At 41.0% G+C, this 25,454-nt stretch overlaps 1 protein-coding gene across 4 annotated transcripts in view; it reads left to right on the top strand.

Moving 5' to 3' along the window:
* Positions 1 to 18,656, top strand: part of LOC103140006 (cAMP-specific 3',5'-cyclic phosphodiesterase 4B) — a 68,655-nt gene extending 49,999 nt beyond the window's left edge. For 3 of the 4 annotated variants that reach the window (XM_007554915.2, XM_016672863.1, XM_007554917.2), the window contains 10 exons: positions 4,145 to 4,257; positions 12,182 to 12,275; positions 14,030 to 14,229; positions 14,317 to 14,415; positions 15,232 to 15,396; positions 15,654 to 15,753; positions 15,899 to 16,053; positions 16,323 to 16,445; positions 16,537 to 16,719; positions 16,957 to 18,656. In XM_007554915.2, coding sequence (XP_007554977.1) covers positions 4,145 to 4,257; positions 12,182 to 12,275; positions 14,030 to 14,229; positions 14,317 to 14,415; positions 15,232 to 15,396; positions 15,654 to 15,753; positions 15,899 to 16,053; positions 16,323 to 16,445; positions 16,537 to 16,719; positions 16,957 to 17,298 — 1,574 coding nt within the window. In that variant the 3' untranslated portion in view covers positions 17,299 to 18,656. Of the gene's footprint in view, positions 1 to 4,144; positions 4,258 to 11,563; positions 11,910 to 12,181; positions 12,276 to 14,029; positions 14,230 to 14,316; positions 14,416 to 15,231; positions 15,397 to 15,653; positions 15,754 to 15,898; positions 16,054 to 16,322; positions 16,446 to 16,536; positions 16,720 to 16,956 lie in introns of those variants that run through there. The other variant, XM_016672864.1, reaches the window with a different exon arrangement.
* Positions 18,657 to 25,454: the final 6,798 nt, after the last annotated feature.

The raw sequence follows: 25,454 nt of genomic DNA, 5'->3' as shown, positions 1-25,454 counted from the left end.
GTTTCCATCGCATTTCGGGAGATTTTTTGTTTGTTTTTTTTCTAAATTGACATATTTCTGTTAAGGTTCTGAATTTAATATGGTAAATGTAAATGCAGCTAATGATTAATTCCTCTCTATACCAAAGCATTGTACAATCACATGTGTCTGTCCTACAGCTGAAGCTTGGTCCAAACTACCTCATGAGCAATTAAGCAAATTTAGAGTGTGCCACTGTGTAGCCTAAATATTGTGAAATCTACTTTTGTACAATTGTAGTTAATTATATTCTGACATGTAAAAAGTCTGAATAAAGAGGGTGTACTTTCATTTAGACATAAGGAAATATACTTTTTGTGATGTTTTAATACTTATACTGCAGTTAAAACTCTACTCTAGATGTTAGAATAGCATTATTGATGAAAAGAAGCTGTAGATAGTTTGAGGTTTGAGACTTGGCGAGGGTGAAAAGGATGTAAGGGGAAGGTGTCTTGGTGGGACCGAAGGCCTGGACCCAGCCCTGGTCGTTAGTGCAGTTGATGACTCTTACAGAAGCTGTTTTGTGGTCCTCGAAGGGAGTGAAGGAGAGCGCCGATGCAGACAGGGTCTGTCTGCACACTGAGGTCTGTTGTCCTCTTTGCAGGTTTCAGCATGTGGCTAAAACATTACTGCCTCCCAAAAAAATCGACTTCCACCGAAAAAGGAAAGGGAAAAAAAACAGGCTGGAAAAGTACCTGTCTGGGAGCAGGTTTGTCAAACTGATCGTGCGTCACTCCATCGTTGACTGGTGATTCTGTGAAATGTCAGCCCATTTATCTTTGCATTTATGATCAGCCGAAGGTGATAATTGGTTCAGCACTCCATCAACTCAGTGTGTGTGTGTGTGTGTGTGTGTGTGTGTGTGTGTGTGTGTGTTGTTACTTGGTTTTTCTTTTGAAGTTCAGCTCAGACATATAATTATTACACAACTCCAGTTAGAGAGCGATAGCCTCAGGTGTTCTTTAGACAGAAGGAAACGACTGCTGAATATCCCCCGCTTTTTCTTTGAGTCATCTCCTCCAACGCTCCAACACTGGTCAAATTTTCTGTTGATTCTAAATCATACAACAGTTTAGTTTTTTGTTTTGTTTTTTTACTTTTTGAGTGCTTGCATTCAAATAAATAGATGGCATCCTCCGACAGGGTTTTGTTACAAGACACATCTCAAGCACCTGTATATTGTTACACCCTACCTCTGAGTTAAGTCATTTTATTTCCTTTTTAATTTTTGAGGAAACCAGAGCACATGGAGTACACCCATGTATAAACTCACAGAAGATCCAAATGCCACAGAGAATCCAGAGCCTTTTTCTACAGAGGGACAGTGTTAACAACTGGGCCACCCTGCAGCCAAGACTGAATGACTGCAACCTTTGCAACAAATATGATCAAATTATTAGAATGCAAAGACAACCAACTAGACTTTTGTTAAAATGGAATATGCACAATAAAACACTGTCAAATAACTAAACATACTGGCCATTATGCAAAAACATGCATTGAATAAATTCTTAAACAATATATTTGACATGTAACAAACAGTTATATGTCAGTATTAAACCAGCATAAAATTATACAAATTTTCGGTTACTGCTTGAGTATTTTTATTCCACTGCCAGATGTCGATGGCAGTGGCTGTTTGATGCTACTGTGCTCCAACCAATGAGATGTTAGATTAAATTTGTAGTTTTGATTCATGTTCGACTTAAAATATCTGAAATACTGCCTATCTGATGACATGACCATTTTCTCCTTCTCCATGACGTTCTTCTTATTTTTAAGCAGTTATGAGGCACAGTGGCAAAACATGAAGCTTCTACTGCGCATGTTGCTTAAAAGGTTTCTGCAAAATAACAAAGAAGTGACACAGTAAGTTGATACCACCAACCTTTGTTTGCTTGGCCATGATGGATCAAGAGTCTTTTCAGTTCAGGATCAGAGTTAAGTGAAATTGTAGTGAAATTGGACATATTTTCTGTTCACATTGATCATGTATGTATTGCAGTAAATCTTATTATTACTTTATCAATCAGCATTAAATTTGGTTCTAGCAAAGTTGGGTGTCTCCATTGGCAGTGTGTTCCTCACTATGTTGGTGTGAATATTGACAGAAACGTGGATGGGCCATGAGACTGAGAACAAAATAACATGATTTTTGTCATGCAACTGCGGCAATGAGAACCGACTTCATCACATCAACCCAACCACACAGGGTTCTTTGGCCTACCAAAAAGTGGGTTGAAAAGAATAACCAGTAACCTAGATTACTGAAAAATTGGTATTCTCTTTGTTTCCTTCTATACTTGTGATGGGATAGCTGGTGCCCTTCCTCAGCATAGACACACAGAGAACAAATAACCATGCATACACTCATTGACACCCAAGGACAATTTCAAAGCCAAATCCTTAAATCTACATTGATTCTGTACAAACAGAATAAAACCAAGATTTGGCTTAAAGAAGGAACGCTGAACAGAAAGCATCTAGTTTTACTCGATTTCTGGGAGTATGAATTAAGAATATGTGGATCCTTTGAATAATTTGGACTGTGAAGTTTGCCATCCGCTTGTACTCTAGTTTATAACCAAATGTTCTTTTGTCTGTTATAACTGTGGCATAATTTGTTAAATAAATAAATAAATAAATAAATATACAGAAATGTCACTTTCTTTATTGTTTAGAAGTATTATTCTCATCATCTTGTTCTGATCACAGTTAAAAGTGGGCGGCTTCCTGAGCTGTGCAATATGTCTGAAGTTTTTTTTTACTCTTCTTTGTTAAAAAGTGGTGGTAAAAAATCTGTACGCCATCACTGTTCTTTGAAAGGCTTTGATCTGCTATATTGACGTAAATTGGAGAGTAGCACGCTGGCTGTCTTGTTGTGTTAAGCATATGGACTAAATTCCTTCCATGTGTGAAGCCCTATGAAGTAGAGATCAGTCTTTTCCATCAAAAAAGGGAAGGTAGGGAGATCCAGATGCATTCAACGGTCCCTCCCTGCAGAAATTATTCCTTTGTATTTTCGTCTTTTCTTTTTTCCTCATACTCGCGCACATCTTATTTCTTTTAAACCCGTCTTTTTCCTTGTAAGTACCCACGCTCCTGGCAGATGTGAGTCATCGCTGGAAACGGCAGAGCTATTAAACCGAACATCGATCCAGTGTTTTTTTGTTTTTTTCCCCTGATCCGCTCCACGTTTTGCAGAAGTTCGTGGCCAAAGAGGAAGTGCCTTGGTTTCTTTGGCAGAAGAAAGACTCTAGCCTGGCTTCCCCCAGTCAGTGGGGGGAGTGAAAATTTGCCTCTCATGTTGCTTGTGCAAACAAGTGTTGCTGTTTGATATAAATTTTTTCCTTCCTTCCAGAGGGTTTGAGAGGAAAGAGGGCGTTTGTGAGGCTCACGGTGGCGTGAGCTGCAGCCGAGGCAGAGGCACGACCTCATGTTTCAGAAAGGAAGTCATCGGGAGAGGAAGAAACGGGGTCAATTCTCTTTGAAGCAGTGGCAAAGTGCTTTTACACTTCTTACCCACAGAACTTTCACAAACACAATACAAAAGACAACATCATGCGAGTGAAAATAAAGTGAAAGTTTTTATTTTATCCAAACATCTCCTTAGGAGGGGAAAGACACAGAGCCACTGTTCTTTGTGGTTCAATGGTGGGGTCTCAAGTACGTTGGCTGTAGGAGGCAGTAGGTCTTCCTAACTTTCACGCCACTTGTTCAGACGAATAGCAATGAAAAGAGGAGAAGTTATTGAGAGAGGCTGAGGAGAAGGGGTGGGGGAACCAGACAGAGTGGGAGGGGGGGTTTGCAGAGTTCACCAGTGCGAGGGGAAGAAGGGGTACACGGAGAATGAGGCTGCACACGAATAACTCTCCCCTCAGTTTGTCTGGAAAATCCAACTTCCCTGAACTCTCTAAGGCGGCATAGAGCTCTATTGAGATGAAGGAGCTCTGTGTGCACCCATCCCCCTCTTCCTCGGCATCTTCCGGACATTCCGCGGGCCAGTCCCCCGTGCGAACTGCAGGCCATCCCGCTACCCTCGGACTGCCACATGCCCCGTCGGCAGGCTCAAGCGCGGCCATGGATCCCCTCCGACCTGACTACGTGTCCGTTTGTCTCTTGGCAGACGAGTCCTACCAGAAGCTGGCCATGGAGACGATGGAGGAGCTGGACTGGTGTCTGGACCAGCTGGAGACGATACAGACGTACCGGTCTGTCAGCGACATGGCCTCCAACAAGGTAGGATGCTTTCTATTTACATCAGAGCTGTCCAACTTTTGGTTTCAGGTGTTGTGTTGGAAATGTGGGTTTCATTTCAAAGATAAACAAAGAGAGGGAGCTTTGGTCTCTCTTTGTGTTCAAACTTACAAATAATACGGTTGCGGTCTCAGTCTGTCCTTCTACAGTTTAAATCCGTAGTGCCTTAACACTTAAACATTAGAAAACAACCAAACTCTGAGACTGACACCATCATGACAGGACAGTTTTAATTCCGCTCTTCCACACTTCTGTGTAACTGCTCTGTCTGCTGCGTGGTTGTTCATATGCTCAGCATATGCAAAATGTTTGCTGCCACATTGACGCACTTGCAAATCATTTTAGGGATCTCGGATACAAAAAAAGGAGAAGCATGAATAGAGTGTTTTACATATTAAACAACAAGCTTCCTGTTATCTCTGAAGATGTGTAAGTCCTGCTCCATGGAAATGGTCACATTTCATTTGCAGACATGCTTTTCAACTGACTGCAAAGGTACATGATCATAGCTGAACAGAGGCAGCGTTCAGGCCAGTGCGATGTGCATATTGGCTCTTTTGTCTTTATCTGACTGAGATGCTTAAGCAAATTAGCTAAAGAGAAAAAGTTATAAGAAAGGTCAAATTTAAGTTAAAGTATTTGAGATCACCTGCAGTCACATGCACAGGCATTAACTGCAGTAAACACTTCACCCTGCATTATGTGAACATTTGCTAGAAACTTTGCTAAGCTAATGTTTCAATATAAAGAGCACACACTCTTTGTCATACTTAGTTGCGGTGAACCCTGAAGTCAGTAAACCAGTGTGAACATATTGCTAAATTTAAACAACTCACACAGTAGCAAGGTTTTGTATGTCAAGCTGCACAATATGCAGAATTACAATCATCAGTTTCAAGATGTGCAATTGCAAACTGTTGCATCTTGGAAAGACTTTAACAGTCTTATGTCTACACCAGTCACAGCATAAAGCTAAACAACTGAGATGCTAAAGCTCAAGAATAGAAACTATTGGAAAAGAAGTGAAAAATGGAGAAAAATCTGTCGTTTGCTATCAATGACATTACTATGTTAAACAATACTGTTATGTTTTTTTTGTAGTTGTTGTTGGGTTTTTTTTGTGCAGCCTGAGCCAGATAAGCCCTGATTTTATTTTTTTGTTTTCATTGTAGTTGAGCATCTTCAGACCCAGCCCATGAAAATCCCAGCTTTAAATAATCATGGTCATTCTTCTGTCTTTTGTTTATTTTGCTTGGCCCAAGCTCTGTCTCTTTATTCACCATGGCTTTAGGTACTAAAAATCTGTCCATTTTGTCTCTGACTTAGTTTTCTCTGACTTATCTCAATGCTTGCAGTTACTTTTTGCTATTACGTTTTACTTTTTAACATGCTTTTCCTCATGTTGCGCCCCTCTCTGGGCAACACGCCACACACGTTGAAGATCCCTGCTGTAGCACTTATAGGGCATGGCCAATTTGCAATGCATATCCCTCATGCTTGCCAATAGTACAGTATGATGGGACATTTTCACAATTTTGGAACTTTTTATGACTGTTGCTGATAATCCACCCATAAACAGTCTAACAGCATTCCCCCTTATGGCAGCTCAGTTGAAGTTAACTGTGAAGCTAATGTAAGCTTTATGGTAAGTCCTTGCTTACTGATGACGCTAAGAAACTCTTAATGAATAGGTTTAACCCTACTTTATTTATTTTTAAAGAACAAATTAATTGCTGACTACAAAAGTTTCGTAATATGAAGTAATGGGCTTTCAGCTACTTTGTGGCTTAATAGACGTGGGAAGTAAAAATGTACCAAAAAGTCTGAAAAACACAATTGCATCCCATGCAAAATGCTAGAGAGTGCTCATGTGGTAAGGTGACATGAACTTTTCAGTCAGAGTTCATGTCATTGTCCTCGGGCAAAATACCGATTCCTACTTTGACTTATGGCGTGGGGGGGCTTGTCACCAGAGACACAGCTTAGAGGACATTGCTGGCAATATTCAAGAATTAGCTTCCTGAGGTTTACTGGAGCAACAAAACATGAAACATTCTTGTACCTTTTGTTTATTAGCGTGTTAATACGTTACCATATTAGGTTTTCCAGTCAATATTTGAATTTCCCATTGTGTCTCATTAAGGCAAACGGTATCACCAATATTACTGAAAGAACACAGTGCGCATTCCAGGAAAGTTATTTGAAATCCAGAATTGTAAACCATTTAATTAAACAATGCTTTCAGAGAACATCTTGTGAGGTTGATATCTTTTTCTTAGAAACATCAGTGCCTACAACATAAAAACACTCCCTCCTTGAATGATTAAAATACTCAGAATCCATTCTCATAATTTGTGACACATGAATAAATCCAGTCTAATAAAAGTTTTTACAATAATAAAAATTCAGATGTCAGCCATATGATTTGATTAAGATGAAACTAAACAAACATGCTGATGTTCATGTTGAATTAGTTGCTTCAAGTTTTGCTTTGATGCACAAGTGCGCATAATTTGTACAAAGTTCAGCTAAATGACTAAATTTATTACCTAACCTCCCCACTGGAAGTACAGACAGTATGACGGCGTCAAATTATAAACACTCAGCCGGGTGTATTGTCCTTTTCGTCGTCCATGTGGTCAAGGGGGGGATTAGAATTGGGAGGGATGTTGTCAGACTGTATGATGGGTGACTGTGACCGTGACACCTTCTTCCTGTCTTTTTTTATTTCCTCTGCCCTCCCCCCGTACCCCCTGCCGCCTCCTCTGCTTTGCTCCCAGTTTTCCAGACTACATTAACAGCGCTTGCACACAGGTCTGGTTTTTAAAGGCTACTACGTCATTAAAGCTGGCAAGACAATGGCCAGAAGGTCATTGAAGCCTGTTGCAACGCCGCTTCCTCATCAGGCACAGTGGCATTGTTGACCAATAGTGATTTTGAAAGTGCACAGGTCAACAGTTTATCGTGTTACTCTTCAATTTCATCACTGTCCCAGATTTGTTGAATGATTATGAAAGGGTGTAAGGGTTTGTTGGGTTGCCATCCATTTTTATTTCTATAACCCATGATGCTTTGCATTCATCATTTTTTGCTTACATATAAAAACAGTCAAAAAAAAAAGAGGGAATGTCAATTATTACACCTTAAATACGATAAAACAATCATAAAAATGCATTACTCTTTTAAAGATTTTAAAGGAAAAGTTCTGGAAAACAAAACTTTCTTATACATCAGACATGACAATTTCTCTTTGTCTTTGAAGATTGAAGGCCTCATTACCATTACCTGGGCCAAACTTTAGAACGGGCTTACAGGGGCACAAGCCCAGGACCCAATTTTTGGGGCGGCCCCCCTAGATTTTTTTTTTTAATATAAATTCATGTTTGCAGACATGATGCTTTATATAGTAATTATAGACCTACTATATCAGATAAGTTGTATTAATATTTTGGCATTTTTATGAGTATGAGCAATATTCAAGTATTTGAAAATTATGAAGTCATAGTAATTTCTTTTGGGAACAACATGGTGTTTCTGGCCAAGGAACATATTAAACCTACCATCAATAGTTCATACCAATTTAAGTATTCAACCACTTGTACTGTAATTTGCATTAGTAAAGTAATGTTTCTTTAGTGGATTGGGCACCAAAATAGTTTCCAACCCAGGGGCCCACATCCGTATAAGTCTGGCTCTGTCTATCACCCTAATCTGTATCTCCAGTTGCTAGAAAAATGTTGTGAAAAATGAAAATTATTTTAAAACTAAATCTGTGTGAATAATTTTGGGGTTAACTGCAGTTTTATATTAATTAGAAGTACATACTAGACGTAACACTGCACTGTGACCTTTGTTGTTTAACTAGAGGATCTACCCTAACCCAGTTAGTCCTACAGAAACACCAGGAATTAGACGGATTCATTTTACTCAAAGCGTACCTCCCAGCTCCTCTGTTGCAACCATTATAGTAGCACGGTGGGCATCCGTCATGAGCGCTGACAAAGAGCCCATTTCTTTCCTGACCCGCAGAATGCATTTGAACCCATAATCAAACCCGGGGGCGTCTCCGTTTTCAGCGTCCAAGGGCGCAGGTGTGTCCGGGGGGTTTACGGGGACCACACACCCTGCTAACCGCCTGCCTGGTCAGGGTGACCTAAGAAGGGGGAGAGGGCGAGTCGTTTCCCTGACCCTCACTATCATTAGCCTCGCCACACTCCCGTGGCCGATGCCGGGTGACGGCCTTGGACAAACACCGCCATGTGAGTTCAGTTAGAGGAGTTTCTGCGCCCTGCGGGTTAGCGTGCGAGCGAGACCCCGGGCAAAAGACAAGCGAGTCGGAAACTTTAACTCATGTGTGGTCACTCCAGCTTTGAAGCACCGCCGTCCTCCGAAGGGGGAAAAAATGACACAGTTATTGAAACAGATGCAGCAGTGAGTCTGCAGATGTAATGGACATTAAATTACAGTTCTGGTTCACTGTTAGAGTGGTGAGGGGATCGGATGAGCTAACTCTAGTCATTATATAAAAAAAAATGGTGCCTTTAAATCTTTATGGAAAAAAAACTAAATGGCTATCAACAAAGCCCTGTTTCTGACTGTAACTTTTCTTAAGTAATTTTCATCAAGACCTTCTAGGAAATGTCCTGTTTTTTGTTTTTTTTTTCTTTTACTGTTGCTAAACTGTGAAAGCATGTTGGACATCGTTCACTGAGTGTTGACACCGTAAACATCTGCACACGTGGGGGGGACAGAGGCGACGTTGGCTCACTTTGGTCTTTGTTAGATTGCGCAGCTGCGTTTTTGCAACATGTTCCCATGCTACTTCTACAAGTTCCAGTATTTCCTGCTCGTAACAGTTCAAACTCTTCCCAAAGGAATACATTTTCCTCATTTGAAAATTTCCACCACTTCTCTGCCCTTATTTTTTTTATTGGCTGAACTTGTTCTTAGGGACTTTTGTGTTGCGTGCTCAGGTATGTCAGTAGGCCGCCCGCCCGCTCGCCTGAGGCCATGCGAGGAAGCAGGATGTAAATGACTTCAGTGAATTACCCTGGTAAGTAAAAAGGAAGTAGGTGGGGGCACATGCTCGGGCCTGTATGAGGAGGGGAGGAGCGACAAGGGCCTCCTCTTAGGCTGTGTTACCCAGTCAGTCAGGGCATTTTATCACTATACGTTTCCTGCCTGACGCCACATCAGAAAAGAGAGCATAAGAGGCAGAAGCAGGCACAAAAATCTATACTGGACTGAACACTTGTCACTTTTTTTAGGGCCTTTTGTGAACTTTTCATTCGTGTCGGTTTTGGGGGGTTTTTAAGTGACAATGGGACTATGTTGTTCTGAAAAGCAGAAGAGAAACTTTGAGATGTTCACAAGTTGGAAAAAGGTGAGTTTATTTTTTTGTCGTTTGAGTCCCGTCTGCTGTGTTTAAAGACTAAGTAGAGAATGAATGAATTATTTTGAAAGTGGATAGAAACTTCTCTTTAAAACTTTGTTTCAGTCTTGATCGTGAGAATTTGGGTCAGACATTCAGAGCGGATTCCGTGGAACATGCACATATTCCGAAGAAACATTTCAAATCTTTTTACTAGTCCAATTATTCCATCTCTTCTAAAAATGCTTTTGTTTCAGCAAAATTTCTTTTAGTTTTTTCTTTTTTTGATGCATTTTTTCATTTGTATGAGAACTCCCTGCTGATGTAAAATCTTGCACACATTAATGCAACTCATTAGGCAATCTGACATGTCATCAGTGTGCACTGCCTGTTTCAGCTGAACTACACGACCCTGAATTATCGACATTTGCCTCAAAGTTGCACAATTCCTTCGCTTTGAAGAGTTGGTGACAGTTTCCCCATTTTTGCATAGTAAAAGCCACGACATTCAGAGTGCAGTCTGTTTTTTTGTTTTTTATTTGCTCACCAGGGACTTACTGATTTTCACAAATCAGTGTGTGTGTGTGTGTGTGTGTGTGTGTGTGTGCGTGCGTGTGTGTGTTTGTGCGTGCATGCACGTGTGTGTGTGTGTGTGTGTGTGTGTGTGTGTTTCGGCTTCTTGATGGAGTTGCTCAAGTTTCTCTGTCGGGAAGATGTTTGCCTCAGAGACCAGATTTACTGGTTTGAGTATAAAGAGACCCTAATGGGAGATCATTTTTTTTATTTAAACTGGGTCAAGGCAGCTTTCATTTTTCAGGATGTTAACAGTAGAGATGCACCGATGGGATTTTCCTGACAGATACCGATTTTCCTACTTTCCTTTGTGGTCCGATCGGCCAGTCACAATCCTGACTGATTAGATTGTTGTTTTTCAAAGAGCTATAATTAATAACAAAGGAGAAAATTCACAGCAAATATTTGACTGAAGACCTATTTGACAGTAGTTAAAAAATTACACACTTCCTAACCTTAATCAGATTCTTTTTAAATCAATAATCACGAGGCACATTAGTTTTAATACATTTAATGAATAGGGGGAAAAAAATTCATTGTCCAATTGTTCAGGGAAAATTTGCCAACTGTAGGATATAGCTGCTTGATTGGTGCGTCTCCAGTTACCATTATTGTTATTGTCTGGGACTTTTGATGTGATCATGTTTCCTGTTAGGCAGCAGGAACTGAAAGCATCCATTTAGTAGCTTTTTCATTTCCCATTTGTATTCATGTCAGGCTCGGCTTGTTGCAGAGCGTTCACACGCACCACGCCGTCTACGGCTCTGATATGATGTGGCTTATATTCAGAGAGGGGGCCGTCGTGGGAATGATAAAGCGGGAACATGTGACGCTGCTGTTGCTATGGCACTCAGGCATCTGTGTGGCTGGTGGGCTGAGCACTCCTGAATCTCATCTCAATTCGATCCTCTTTATAGGAACGAAACATAAAACGAAAATGTGGTTAAAAAGTCAGATTTATTAGGAAAAAAATTAATCAAACAAAAAAAAAAGCAGTCTGCTGCTTGGAAAGCCTTGCATTGCGCAGTGTGCGCTGCGTCTGTTTTGCGTTACTGAGCAGGGGGGAGTGGGAAGAAAAAGAGAGAGAGGGAAAGATGTAGGGGGATTTTCTCCTAGCTCTCGTTTTCTGCAGCACTTCACACTGCTGTGCGTTAAGTCGAGGGTGGGAGGCAAAAATGGAGAGAGACGCCTCACTCCTCACTCCGTCTGCCGCGAGGGACTCTGCAGATTGTGCATCCCACCCTCCCCCCATCGCCCTAGCTTCCTTTTTGCCACCCTCCCATCGCGAAGCCTCACTCCATCCGCAGCTCGTCACTGGATAACGCTCAGAAGACGCCTGGAATAGGAACATTGATCAGGTCTCCTGGGGGATTCCGTCACTGTCTCCCTTGAAGACAATGGATGCGTCTGGGAGGAGGCGCGTCCGGAGGGTTGGGATGTAGAGGCTCCGCTGCCGCAGCAGCCCTCCTCCGGAGACGGCGCATTGTTTTTTTTTGTTTGGGTCTTTTTTTCCCCCCTGTGGTTTGGGTGGCTTCTGGAGCGCCAGGCTTGCAGGGCTGAGCTCTGCCTTGAGGGTCCACTCAGAGAGGAGCATTCGCTGCTTCTGCTGGGGAGCACCAGGGGCTCTGGACAGCTCAGCACCATGCCAGAGGCCAACTACCTGTTCTCCGTGTCCTGGGGATACATTAAGGTGTGTTCTGTCGGAGAGTCGGATTTGAAAAATATGCCAGATTCGGTTTGAATGCGTCCGACAGATCCCTTCCCACTGATTCAGAAGACTGCGGCACGAACAAATGCGCATAAATACCAGTTGACTGCATGGCTACATGTCTATATTTTTGCACTTTGCGGTTTTGACAGCAAATACTAACCAAGACCCACATAACGGCGCATACAAGCAGGAGAAATTGACAGTAAGAGCCATTTCTCATCTTCTTCTTCTTCTTGTTTTTTCACTTCTAGTTCAAGAGGATGCTGAACCGAGAACTGAACCACCTGTCTGAGATGAGCCGCTCGGGCAACCAAGTGTCGGAGTACATCTCCAACACCTTCCTAGGTAAGCACTGCAGCATCACATAACGACTGCAGCGATCATCAGAGCGTTGTGAGGCAGCGTCAGTCAGGAATAACAGAGTCAGCGACAGCTAGAGGTCATAAGGTGACTCAAAGTGATCCCTAAGTCTTGTTAAACCAGTCGAATCCGGTCTGAAGAAGACCTCTTGCTGAGACCAGGGAGAGTTAGAAGAGATGCTGCATTATTCAACAGGAGGACAGCACTGGTTATAGTTTTTAAAAGCAGAGCTGTGTTTCATGACTCACAACTAGCCTCCTATAGAATTCCCTCCAGCCTCTGTTAGCTTGCAGCCTGCAGACACTGTACAACTCTTTGAAAACATGTTTAAAGTTGACAATAATAGGAAGGAAAACTCAAAGAAACGTAAGCTTTTCCTATCAGCTTGAGAAAACTGTTAGGAAAAAATTGTACATGTTTTCCAGTCTATATATCGTCACCTTCCTAAAATAACGACCCAAGTCTTTTTTTGCCAAAAGATGATTTAGGAAAAAAAAAATATATGTATGTATTACTTTTGGCAAAAAATGATTTGGGTCATTATTTCAGGAAGGTGACAATATTATAAATCAGAACCAGATGCAACGTCACTCTGTGTGAAAGAGTAGCCCTGTCATGATAACTAATACTGCTGGGTGATAAACTGTCCCAGAAGTTATCGTGATAAGCGATAATATTATTGTTTTGAGACCATTTTCAAAACAACAATATAGTTGGCATAGTAATGCAAAAACACTCTCTCAAAGACCAAGAGACTTTCATTTCTAACATTTAACACTAGAATTGGAAGACATTTTATATATATGCAAAATAAATAAACAACAAATAAAATGTATACAGAACTCTCGATGAACAAAATTTCCCCTCAGAATGTTTATCTATTTGAATTGATTTATTGTTTATGGCGACAGGCTTATGTAAGAGTAGAAGTCTTGCTCTCTCTCGCTCTCCTGCAGCCTCTTATAGCGTTAAAGCAACATCTTTGCACATCTCAACACTGATATAGTGAAAGTAGCTAACTTTGAGTTTTCTTCCTGCAGTAACAGCTTCCACACCAAAGTGTTGTTGTTTTTGCATTTACTGTCAGGAAACAAAAAGTCAGCTTCAGAGCAGATTCTAGTCACCAGCAGCACTTTCGTTGCATTTCAACCAACAAATAACAAAAAGGAAACGGCAGAGCTCCGCTTGTCTTTGAAGGGTTTTTCTTTCTGCAGTGCATCTGACACGCATCGGGTTCAAACACATCATTCTGCTGGGTTTTGTGGAGGATGTAGCTGAGACTTTTTTTTTTGTTCGCTGCGGTGCATACGATCATCAAAAATAATTTCACTGTGTGCAGCATGTGAGCGCTGTCAGCCAGCAGGCAGACAGACAGACTGAATCACACACTCTGACTTTGCCCACATATTTACATGTCTCTTTTTCTGAGCATCTCAGCTGAGGATGAGCCGTTTTGTTTCCACTTTTCCCTGAACTGTTGTCGCCTCCAGGTTTAGTTTCGCAGAACGCACCGCCAGAATATTATGTGGCAAAACATCTCATTAGCAAACCTCGACTGCTTTTATTTAATCACAGCACTGTTGTCACATTCGGAGTTTTTGATTTTTAATTTAGGTTTTCCTGCAGTCAGTGGGAGTTTTAGTGGAGACAGAACAACTGTTTATGCAACAGCCTCTCACCTTTTAAATCGTTTATTTAATCATTTCTTCTTCTCCTGCTCTTTCTGGTGTTTCCCACAGATAAGCAGAACGAGTTGGAGCTTCCGTGTCCTGTTCAAAAAGTGAGAGAGAGGAAGAGGAAGCAGAGCCAGCAGCAGCAGCAGGGCGGGATGATGACACAGATCAGCGGGGTCAAGAAGGTCAACCACACGTCGAGCATATTGGGAAACGTCGGTAACCGCTTCGGGGTCAAGACAGATCAGGAAGAGCTGCTCTCAAAAGTAAGCAAATTACAGGTGTTTTTAGCTAAAATTTGGTCAAGGTAAATTAAAAAGAAAGGCTAAAGATGTGAACTTGTGTGTTAACAGGACCTGGAGGATATTAACAAGTGGGGGCTGAATATCTTCAAAGTGGCGGAGCATTCTCACAACCGACCGCTCACCTGCGTCATGTACAGAATCTTTCAGGTTAGTTCCTGTCTTCTACTTTCTCAACATGGCAAACTCATCACTTTTTTATTTTTTTCTGTATATAAAATCAACAAAATTCTAGCCAGGCTTGTCATGGTTACTAATTTTCCTAGATGATAAATGGTCCCAGTCATTATCACATTAAATGATAATATTGCTGCTTTGAGACCCTTTTCAAGCAGTATATCAGTAAATTTGCCCTCTCAAAGACGAATAGAAATTAATTTTGTAAAGAACACCCAACACTAGAACTGGGAGATATTTTAAATATTCAAATCAAAAACAGGAGAGGAAAACCCCACAAAAAATAGAAACAGAAAAACAGAAGTAAAAAAAAAAACACACAGCTGAAACCATAAATGTCACATAAATTGTGAAGTCTCTGTAAACAAAATTCAAAACATAATATGCAAATATAAACTTTTGAACTCCTTTTCATTCATCATGTCAGTAACTGGTTAAACATTTATTTTTATTATAAATATTTACTGTAAGTTGCAGTACTCCTAGTGATGGATTCACATTTCTCATAAATCATTGGTCATGAATGTTGTCATTCTTGTTAATTATAAATATTTTAATCCCTTCCATCAACGGATGAAAATTAGCCTCTGCGACTAAATCTGGCATATTTACTTAACATATTCAAGTTGATTAATATGCATCCTATCCTTTATAAAATTAAAATAAACTCACAAAAAATGTTTTGCTTATTCCAACAGGCTTTACCTAAGCTTAATTTGACACCAAAGCGGCGTAAAAACATCTCCACTTAATAATTTTCTTTTTGTCCTCATTTTCGCCCACACTCAGGAACGAGACCTGATCCGCACGTTCAAAATTCCCACGGACACCTTTGTGACCTTCATGCTGACCCTGGAGGACCACTACCACTCAGACGTGGCGTACCACAACAGCCTTCACGCCGCCGACGTGGCCCAGTCCACGCACATCCTGCTGTCCACGTCCGCCCTGGACGTAAGTGGCCCGAACCTGCCAGAATCCAAACTGTTTCCGCAGAGCTGCGCGGTTAGCTAATGACTCCATCACCAACGCCCCTTTCTAGAGCTATTATGTCTTAAATGAGGCGACTTGTATTGCGTCATTGCTCAGCGCATGCCAGAGACGATGACACATGAAAGGATTGGTCTCCAATTGTTGTCTGTTACCTCGTCTTGTTTGGCCAGTTCATTAGCCGAAGCTCATATTTTTCTTTTTTTTTTTTCCTCTTTCAGGCGGTCTTCACAGATCTGGAGATCTTGGCAGCCATCTTTGCTGCAGCCATTCACGACGTGGACCACCCAGGAGTGTCTAACCAGTTCCTCATCAACACTAGTGAGTCTCTGTGATTGATTTTTTTTTTTTTTTTTTTTTTTACATTTCTCTTGGCTCTCTCGTAAGAAATGCCAGAACGGTCCGAGGAGTCCAAAGGCAACATTGTAAACCTGGAGCAGTATTTAATTTCTTCCTCCATTTGCAGACTCTGAGTTGGCTCTGATGTACAACGATGAGTCAGTGCTGGAGAATCACCACCTGGCTGTGGGCTTCAAGCTGCTGCAGGAAGACAACTGCGACATCTTCCAGAACCTGAGCAAGAAGCAGAGGCAGACGCTCCGGAGGATGGTCATAGACATGGTGAGGAACAAATCAGCTCGTTGCCTGATAAATGAAAACCAGCGCGGGTATTTTTATTTGGACATCAGTCGTCCAAGAGATGCTCCCCCTTTAATATCGTGGAAAGCCGTCATTTTGAGAAACGCTGCAAACATTTGATGCTAAATACAAAGTAGTTGGCTTGCACTACCTGCCGCTATTTTTCATGTCTAAGCTGAATGATTATTTTATTGATTATTTTGTGACAATAAAGCTGAAATACCTCATATTCTCCCCTTTTTGTCCTCCAGGTTCTGGCCACTGACATGTCCAAACACATGAACCTCTTAGCGAATTTAAAAACCATGGTGGAAACCAAGAAGGTGACCAGCTCCGGCGTCCTGCTGCTGGACAATTACACCGACAGGATGCAGGTGAGGGAGCGCTCTTCGCCAGCATCCATCTGTTAGAAACACCACGAAAGGGGAAAGACGGATGCTCAGATCTGCCTTTCCGTGTCTGCAGGTGCTGTGTAACATGGTCCACTGCGCCGACCTGAGCAACCCCACCAAGCCTCTGGATCTGTACCGGCAGTGGACCGACAGGATCATGGATGAGTTCTTCCACCAGGGCGACCGGGAGCGGGAGAAGGGGATGGAGATCAGCCCCATGTGTGACAAGCACACAGCTTCAGTAGAGAGGACTCAGGTAGAGACCACACACCTGGACTGTAGTAATTCATAGAATGATTCCAGGACCTCCATTTTTAAAATTTATTGAGGCAAATTATCTGCCTTGAGTCTTCGTCGAATTATCCTAATTTATTCTATTACTTGATTAACCATCAGAATAATCAATAACTCACTTACATCAGCTCTACTCCATACCATACTAACATTCCTGGCCCGTTTCCTCTTTTGCTAACGTCTGCCTGATCTGTTCCAGGTCAGTTTCATAGACTTCATTGTCCACCCTCTGTGGGAGACGTGGGCCGACCTGGTCCACCCGGACGCCCAGGACATCCTGGACACGCTGGAGGACAACAGAAACTGGTACCAGAGCATGATCCCCCAGAGCCCCTCGCCTCCCTTCTACACCAGCGATGGAGAGGGAGGCCAACACAGTGAAGACGGTCCCCTAGCGAGTAAATTCCCCTTTGACCTGACCCCGGAAGATGGCACGCAGGCGGACGCAGCCGTCAGAAGCGACTGTGCGAGTAGAGGCAGTGCCTCTGACCTGGACGGGACAGAAATGACGACATGCAACGTCTCGTCCGCAGAAACATAGCCGGAACCCGTGGCGGTCCCAGAACGGGACGGTTTTTTATGCTGAATTTTTGTTTTTAGTTGCAGTGGAGGCATCCTGCAATGAGGCTTTTTGGAGCTATTTGGCAACCAAGGCCTGTCTGAATGTTGGGCAAACCCCCTGCAAACAAGGCTCAGAAACCTTGTTGCGGTATGTTTTTGCGTCCCTGGCAAGGGAGAACTGCCGAGGCACGGTTGGAATTGGAGTCCTAACAGACCGAAAGTCTGGATTAGTCGGTATGAATCTACGAACTGGGGAAAAAAAGACTTCCAAACTTGCACTTCAGGACATTTTTATCTTCATGTAGAATATTTGTAATATCTCAAGACTAAATAACACAACCAAAAACTACTGGTCAGTAGGCTACTTGTAACCATGTAGTTTTTTTTTTTAAACACTTGTCTAAAAAAAGAAGAAAAAAGATTTTTTAAAAAGTGCCTTTTTTTGTTCTCTTGTACAACCATGTCATTTTGTAAGAGTTTTTATAATTTATTTAACATGTTCATGTAGCTGTAAAATGTGTCCAGTTTTCTACAAGAGGACATCATTGTCTCGTAGTCTTCCGAACGTTCTGGCAATAGTCTCAAGAAGAATAAATCTGTTGACTTCCCAGCACAATTTGCACTTTGTGGCACACTGTAGAGCAAAGAGAGCGTGGAATGCTGTTTTAGAAAGACAGCGGACATGTGAAGCCAAATAATTTCATGAAAACAACCCAAATATATATTTGTTTTTTACCTCAAATTCATCGAAAAGACTATTACATAGCTTCTGGGTGGAAAAACGTGGAAGTATCCAAAGATCGTCTGGAAAATAACAAAAGCACTTTGATGATTTCAGTGTTGCTGAATCACATCCTAAAAAAACTTCCTCTGCTATTCTGGAGCAACATCATCGAATATCAAAATTTATGACCCCTTGTTTAAAATGTTCGAAGCTTATTTCTAATAGCATTTCCCCATGTGAGTCATTTTAGAGCTTTGAATAATTGTGCAAAGATTTAAAAAAAAAAAAAACTAAAAACAAAAACAAAATTGTCTTCTTTTTGTTGTACAACTCATGTCGGGGTTTTTTTTGTTTTTTTTTTCACCTCAGCACCTTGAAAATTGCCAACAGCCCTGCAGCTGGTTGCAGATCTGTTCCAACACTTCCTAAAAGGTACCACGATGTATGGTGAGGGGAGATGAGTTTGTAGTCATAACATGACATTCTTCTTCTGTGAATGTGTGCACACTTGAGCGTGCAAATACGTGGTCACAGAACCGCACAATCCCGTCGCACGCAGCTGTACAGTGCCGACAGTAACGGCGTATTTATTACCTTTTTTTTTCTTGTACAATGATAATATTGGTTGCTAATATTTACTGTATATTTGCTATTATTTATATGCACTACCACATGTCAAATTACACTTTGACTGAAGCTGTCTGGTGGTTTGTCTGTATTCAGTGAGATATTTTGCCACCAGACCGCCTCTTCATGTCATGGAAGTATGTTTGCTTTGAGACTCCAGCCAGAAACGTTTGTATGTTCTCAGCCAAACGATCCGGCAAGGCTGGACGTTTACTGCAGCAGATTGTGTACGGTGACAGGTCATTGTACAGGTGTAGGAATATTTGCTGAAATATTTAGCATTGTTTCAAATGTATTTTTTCAGTGTTTTCCTCACAGTATATTGGTTAAAAAAAGAAAGAAAAACAACAACAATGGTATATGTTGTGCTCAACAAATGTTTTCTATGTGATTATTAAAATGAGCATGTAAAACAGAATCATCTTGTCTGGATGTGATTGAGTCATAAATACTTTTCTTTTTCTATAATACAACCCTTTACTAAAGTTTCAAACAACTTTGTTAACATAATTATCTCATACTCAGACTTCTGTTCATAAATATCTATAGAAGTGTCCAAAGAATAATATTTGTGTTTCTGGTTTTATGAATGCAGTCCCATTCATAACACCATCGATAGTCACCTAAAGAAGATGTAATAAATTGTTTATCATTATTTTCATCGTTATCATAATACTTCCACAAAATATTGTGATAAAATTCTGAGTCTATAGTCCGCCCCTATTTGGAGAGAAGATTTTTCTCTGACATAAATGATTTATTAAAATTGTACAGAAATCTGAACTAGGTGTTTTGTGGGAGAATTTGCTTGCTTGGTACTTGAATAATTGGGAATAATCCAGAATGTTGACAAATAGTTATCTTCCATTTTATTCCTTTTTTTTTTTCTAAATCCATAAATGTTTTTTTTTTCTTCTGAGAACTTAAAGCGCCAAAAAAGACCAGAAATTTTTTTATGACGTGTCCTAGTGCTGTGTGAATGAATCTGATGTTTTTTGTGCCTTGAAAACATGCAAGGCAAGTTTCCCAAACTTTTCCAAGCAACCCTCGTAAACATGGTCATGCTCTATGATCTACCACAGATAATCAACAAGACACAGGTCCTGGTCTGCACCTATGCTGATGACATCTTGCACTTTGTTAAAGAATTTTATATATCTATCAAACTCTTACTGATCCTGCCTATGTATATTATTTCTAATAGCTGCTTCCAGCCCATTTAGTGGTTATGATTTATTTGCTTTATTTTTATAATGTATTTTCAAGAACTGAGTTTTAGAAAATGTGTTCATTCATGTTATATTTCCTGGGAATATAGCTGATATTCTAATGAGCCGCTGACGCTGAACATTACGTAATCTCCACGCTTCACAAACGATGACACATCTTCTGAAATATTGTTTCCTACACTGTTTCAAGCGCAAACACGGCCATCCATCTGCGGCACACCATTGGCCGCTTTTTGTTTTGCGTTTTTGCGTCATGGTTGTAGTTTTGCTACTATGCTAGGTGAAGAAGAGCGATGGGTGAACAGGAAGAAGGAAAAACAACTTTATCCATTCTTCAGTCACTTCATTGCTGCAACACCTCATTTATTTTCTTTTTGTCTGGTCTTGAGCTTAGTGCTCCTGACCAGACACTGGTCAGGAGCAGTGACACTGGTCACTGCAGGACAGTGTAAACTTCCTGTTTACACTGGTCCTGCAGTGTAAACAGGAAGAGTGGAGATAGTGATGCTATGTGCTGTGTCCTCTGGGCATTCTCCCTCCCTTTTGCTGTAAGCACCTTGACCCAAACAGATAAGCATTAGAAATACGTGATGAACAGAAGATTAACAGGAAGGAATGTCTTTCACAGATTCCACGTGATGACTTCCACAAAGTAAAAGAAAGGAAGTTTCAACAACAACAACAACAACAAAACATGTTTAGCTGCCACACTGTCAGAATGACTGGCACATTAAAAGCCATGCAAAAGCCTCTTTTTCCTTTTTTGTTAAACCCAACGAAACCTTATGTGATTGGCCTTATCAGGAAGGTAACTCTGACTGGATGTTTGCAGTCATTATCCTGCTGAGACATGAAAATTTAAAGTCTTTTCCATACTCTGCCGGGATTTCTTCCATGTTCCGTGTTTATGGCATCTTTGTTCTCTCGCTCGCTTTAGTTCAATTTTAGTCTTTTCTCAATAGAGGACCTTCTTCCACAAATCTGCTGCGGCAAACTGCAAATGTGACAATCTTATATATGTAATCTTGATTTTCTTGAATCTTTCTTGACATAAAGGCTAGATTTACTGATTGCACAACTAACAGCTGTCTTGTTAACAGATTCCACCACTTGTGCTGTGGTTCTATGCAGTTACTTCAGCGCTACCAGTTTCTAGGGTCATCAGTGTTTTGGTAAGTTAGCAGTTCTGCCATACTCCTTCCATTTCTTTGCAACATCATCTCTGACCTTTGTACTGTGCTTAATGGTCTTCATGATTGTGTTTGGTAGCTAATGTCCTCTAACAAACCTCTGAGGATGTCCTACAACAGATACCATTCATACCTAGATTAAATTACATTCATATGGATGCTGTTTACCAGGTAGGGGACTACTGGGGGCAATTTGTTACGCTGAATTTTACTTATTTGAGGTATCACAGTACAGGAGGTTGAATACAAATACCATATTGTTCAGTTTTTAATTTGTAAAAATGTTTTGATAACCACTTTTCCTTTTATTTCCACTTTTTATGCATTACTCAGTGTTGGTTTATCTTGAGATCTCTGAGGGTACACAAAAAAAAGAGCTACTAGATTCCTTTAGAGATGTACATAGGCTTATTTGGGAAGGTTACAGATTTTGAGGGCATTTTTGTGGCTAATGTTCAATTCCAAAGGTTTATATCTATTCTTCTTCATCTGCTTCTCTTCTGAAATGCTCAGGAATCCTTTTGCACTCCCCTACTTTCCAATATAAACAAGGAACTTGCTATTTTACATCCACTGACTGGTGGTGGGCTAGTGTCGAGAAAGACTGGCTTGGAAACATTTTGACCCCAGGTGGGTGTGGGTGTGGGCTTCAGTTTGTTGTTTTCAGATGTCTGCATGACAACAGGAAACCTGAACCATCCTCATTCTCTCTCAAAGACGGAGGCAGCTGTTTATCCTAAAAACAGCGTAGACATACTTTACCGTTTTCCATGGGGGTGGTCCACACTGCCATAGCAATGAGCAGCAGGTTTGTTTGAAAAGCTAACACAAGCCTTGTGGTGGTGCTAGTGACTGACGTCAGTGGGGTGAAGGTGGCATGCGCCGACCCCAAAAGTATCCGCAGCGTCTGGGTCCAGGCCGGGCCAGACGCTCTCACTGCCAGTTGTTTCCAGCTCACCGTACCAGCCAGGCCCTGAGAGGACCCAGAGCCCGGGACCAGAGCAGAGAGGAAAAGAACCACTTCCACCAAAACAAACCTGTGCTCTCCATATCCACTTTATAAAAACAAACATCTTCCTGGAGTTTCTCCTGAGCAGCTGCTGTTTGTTTTTAGTCAGGTTGACAGTAAGAAGTGAAGTCAGCTTGGGCGCCAGAGAGAGAGGAATATGGGGCATTCCAGGATAATTGAATAACGGTGCAGACGTGTGTGTATGTGTGTATGTGTATGTGTGTGGATGGCACAGATCAGCCCAGAGTGGCTGAGACAGATGGGTTAGGAAGTGATCTCAATAAGCCAGCTCTGCTCAGATGAATTTGGAAGAGATCCGATGAGCCAGCTTCATCTGGTGTGTGTGTGTGTTTCTGTGTGTGTGTGAAGCAGTGAAAGGTGAGTCCCCATAAATCACCCAAAAATCTTTGGGGTGTTACAAAGGATAAATGTGTGTATGGGTGTATGCGTGTGTGTGCACCTTCTGTACTACACACTCTGAAATTCTGAAATACAGGGCCAGGACAATAACAGGATGTGTCCTTCCCAAGAAATGCCACAAATCATCAAGTTATCAAACATGGAGACAGTCATCATAGATATGCCATTGTTCCTCCAAGAGTGGCTTTGCCTTTGCATGCAAGAAAACTCAAGTAGCTCAGCAGCAAGTATGTGACAGCAGTTACATAATCCACAATAGAGCAAGAAACCTGTCCAAATACATCCACCAACATGTTACGCTCCAAGTAATATAACAAAGATTTGGATACGTCCGTTTTTGAACCTATGTGATCTTTAAGTTTATTTCAAGACTTTTGTATATCAGAACAGCTAAAAATAAAAAAAAATCATTTCTGGATCCTTTCTTTGAAATCAGTAAATATTTGAGCAAAAAAAAAAAAACAACACATAAAAGAGTCTTTATTTAACAAGGATTAATCCACAACTCAGACGCGGCATTGAGAAAATTCACTGCATGACAAAATGTCCAGGAAACCCACCAGCAGCAATATACTGAAGAGCTTTTTTCTGAATAACCTTATCAGCCTCTGATATCTTTGAAGTGGAAACTTGGCCCTCTTCTCTGTATAGTGCTTCCCTGCATAGAGGCTTGTAGACTTTTGTTTCTGCAGAGCTCTAAAGTCCAACCATAAGATTTTAATCAAGTTGGAGTCCAGACTTTAACCAATCACCCCTAAGCTAAATCATGAATTATTAACAATTGGCCTTTAAAAACCTAACCCATACGCAGGCCTTCTTAATGGTAGACCTGTAGAATTAAGAAATTATTTAAATAGAATCTGTATGACACAATGAAGTAGACTAAATGCTTTCAAAGAGGAAGACATCATGGCCTGATGTACTTTGAAGAACAAATGAGAAACAAAACTAAGGCCACATCTAAGTCTAGAAAGAGTTTCAACCTTGGAAAATTACTCTTAAGTGCGCATCAACAACTCTCCCCGACCAACATCTGAAGCCCTGTAGACCTCATTCCTTTAGTTATAATCAGTCTTCATGATTCACCAATAAGAAAGAAACTTGGCAAAAATGACCTTCATGGGACGGTTCCAATTCAAAAACCACTGCTGACCCAAAAGAACACAAAGACCCGTTTCATACTTACTAAAAACATCTTGATAATCCCCCAAGAATTTTTGCCAAATATTATGGTGATTGATGAAACTGAAATGTTTTTAAAAGAATATGGCTCATGGTAGATGTTGTGGAAAAACTCACTCAGTATTTCAGAACAAGTAAATAAAATCTACAGTCAAACATGGTGGTGGTGGATTGCTTTGGTGTTTCAGGGTGTTCTGCCTTGAACACCAAAGACTCCTGGACCATTACCATCCTTACCATCAGTTCATGAGCTCAAGCCCAAACATACTTATGCAGCACTACAATGACCCAAAACCAGATGATTTTTGACAGTGTAGGGAAACGTTCTACCACACAGAGGCAGAATGCAAATGCTTGATGGCAGCTGTTGCCTCTAAGAGTGGCGCATCTAGTTATCAGGCTTAGGGGTTGAACTTTTTAACATGCAGTCAGGCTGTTTTGAATTTGCTGTTTCTGCCTACAATGAGTGAATGTTATAAGACACATGTTTGTTTGGACCTTTACCAATGGCTCTTAATAACGAATTTAATAACAAATGCTGCTGTAAGCTGTATTTTTTATTTTTTTTCACGTAGTACATTTTTATTCTACAACAGAATCACACTACAAATACCAGTAATAATGTATTAGATCAATTTTTTGTCATTATGTTGGAAACTGTCCTTTTGTTATTTTACATTTATTTTAATGTCACACAAAATGGAACATATCCATCTAATTTTCTGCAAAAGTTTTATGATTTTATTTTAAAGTTTAGAAACAGAAATAAAGCAATGTTTTTAAAATGAGATATTTCCATAAGCAGATATTTGCAAACAAAAAAAATATTTTTTTCTTTTCTTTTCCTTTTTTTTTAAAAAAAAAAAAAGATCTTCTAACATTTTTGGCTCTAAACACGTCTTATTTAACAGAACCGAAGTTAAATATTTCTCCTAGGGTTACAAAGGTTGCAAATACCTGTTCTAAAAACAACAAACCACCCTGTTTAGAGATTACCGATCTTTTTTTCTTTTTTTTTATAATTCTAATCAGTTTTACTGGGACTGGAAATATTTGACGTTGTAAAGCAAGAAAAAAAAAAAAACATCTCATCAGAGCCACGTTTGTCCCACGTGTCTTTCTCTCGATGTTTGCCCCGCTCAATATTTGTCCTCGCTCGACTCCGCGGAGCGACGCACGCGCGTCTCTGCAGCTGTCTGAGCGTGAGATGGCGCGTGGGAGGTGATGCTCATGTTACGTTGAAGTGGCGAAATCTGCGGCGAGGCGAAAAGAAACTGAGAGCGGGGGGCGGAGGGGCCTACGCAATGTGAATACATCAAATCCACCACATCCAGAGAGGTGAGATAAACAAAACGCTCTCGCTGCTGCGTGGCGTAAACTCCTGATCGGGTCACCGATCTGACCCGAGATCCTCACTTTTGTTTTTCTTTAAAACACACATAAGCTGCTGTGATGAATCAGAATGACCTATATGGTTATAAATACGCCCCGAAGAAGGGATGTAGCCACTCTGTGTGGCTGACCTTTTCACGCAACCAGCTGAAAATGTTTCAGAGATAAGCTGGCTGTTTTACAGTAAAAAGCCTCCTGCTGGATTTTCCCAGACTTGTACACAGAAGCAGTTTTAACCTTTTCTTGTACAGCTCTGTCTGCCATCTGTTTACCTGAGGGGGGTTTGGGGGAGGGAATAATAATGCTGAGCTTTCTCTAGACACCCATGGCATTACCAAGAAAACTGCTGTTTCTCTGCCCGTT

The sequence above is a fragment of the Poecilia formosa genome, unplaced genomic scaffold (genome assembly GCF_000485575.1).
Source record: "Poecilia formosa unplaced genomic scaffold, Poecilia_formosa-5.1.2 Scaffold67, whole genome shotgun sequence".
Taxonomy (NCBI): Eukaryota; Metazoa; Chordata; class Actinopteri; order Cyprinodontiformes; family Poeciliidae; genus Poecilia; species Poecilia formosa.
Note: the sequence above shows the minus strand (reverse complement) of the source record. Positions and strands in the feature narration are given on the sequence as shown.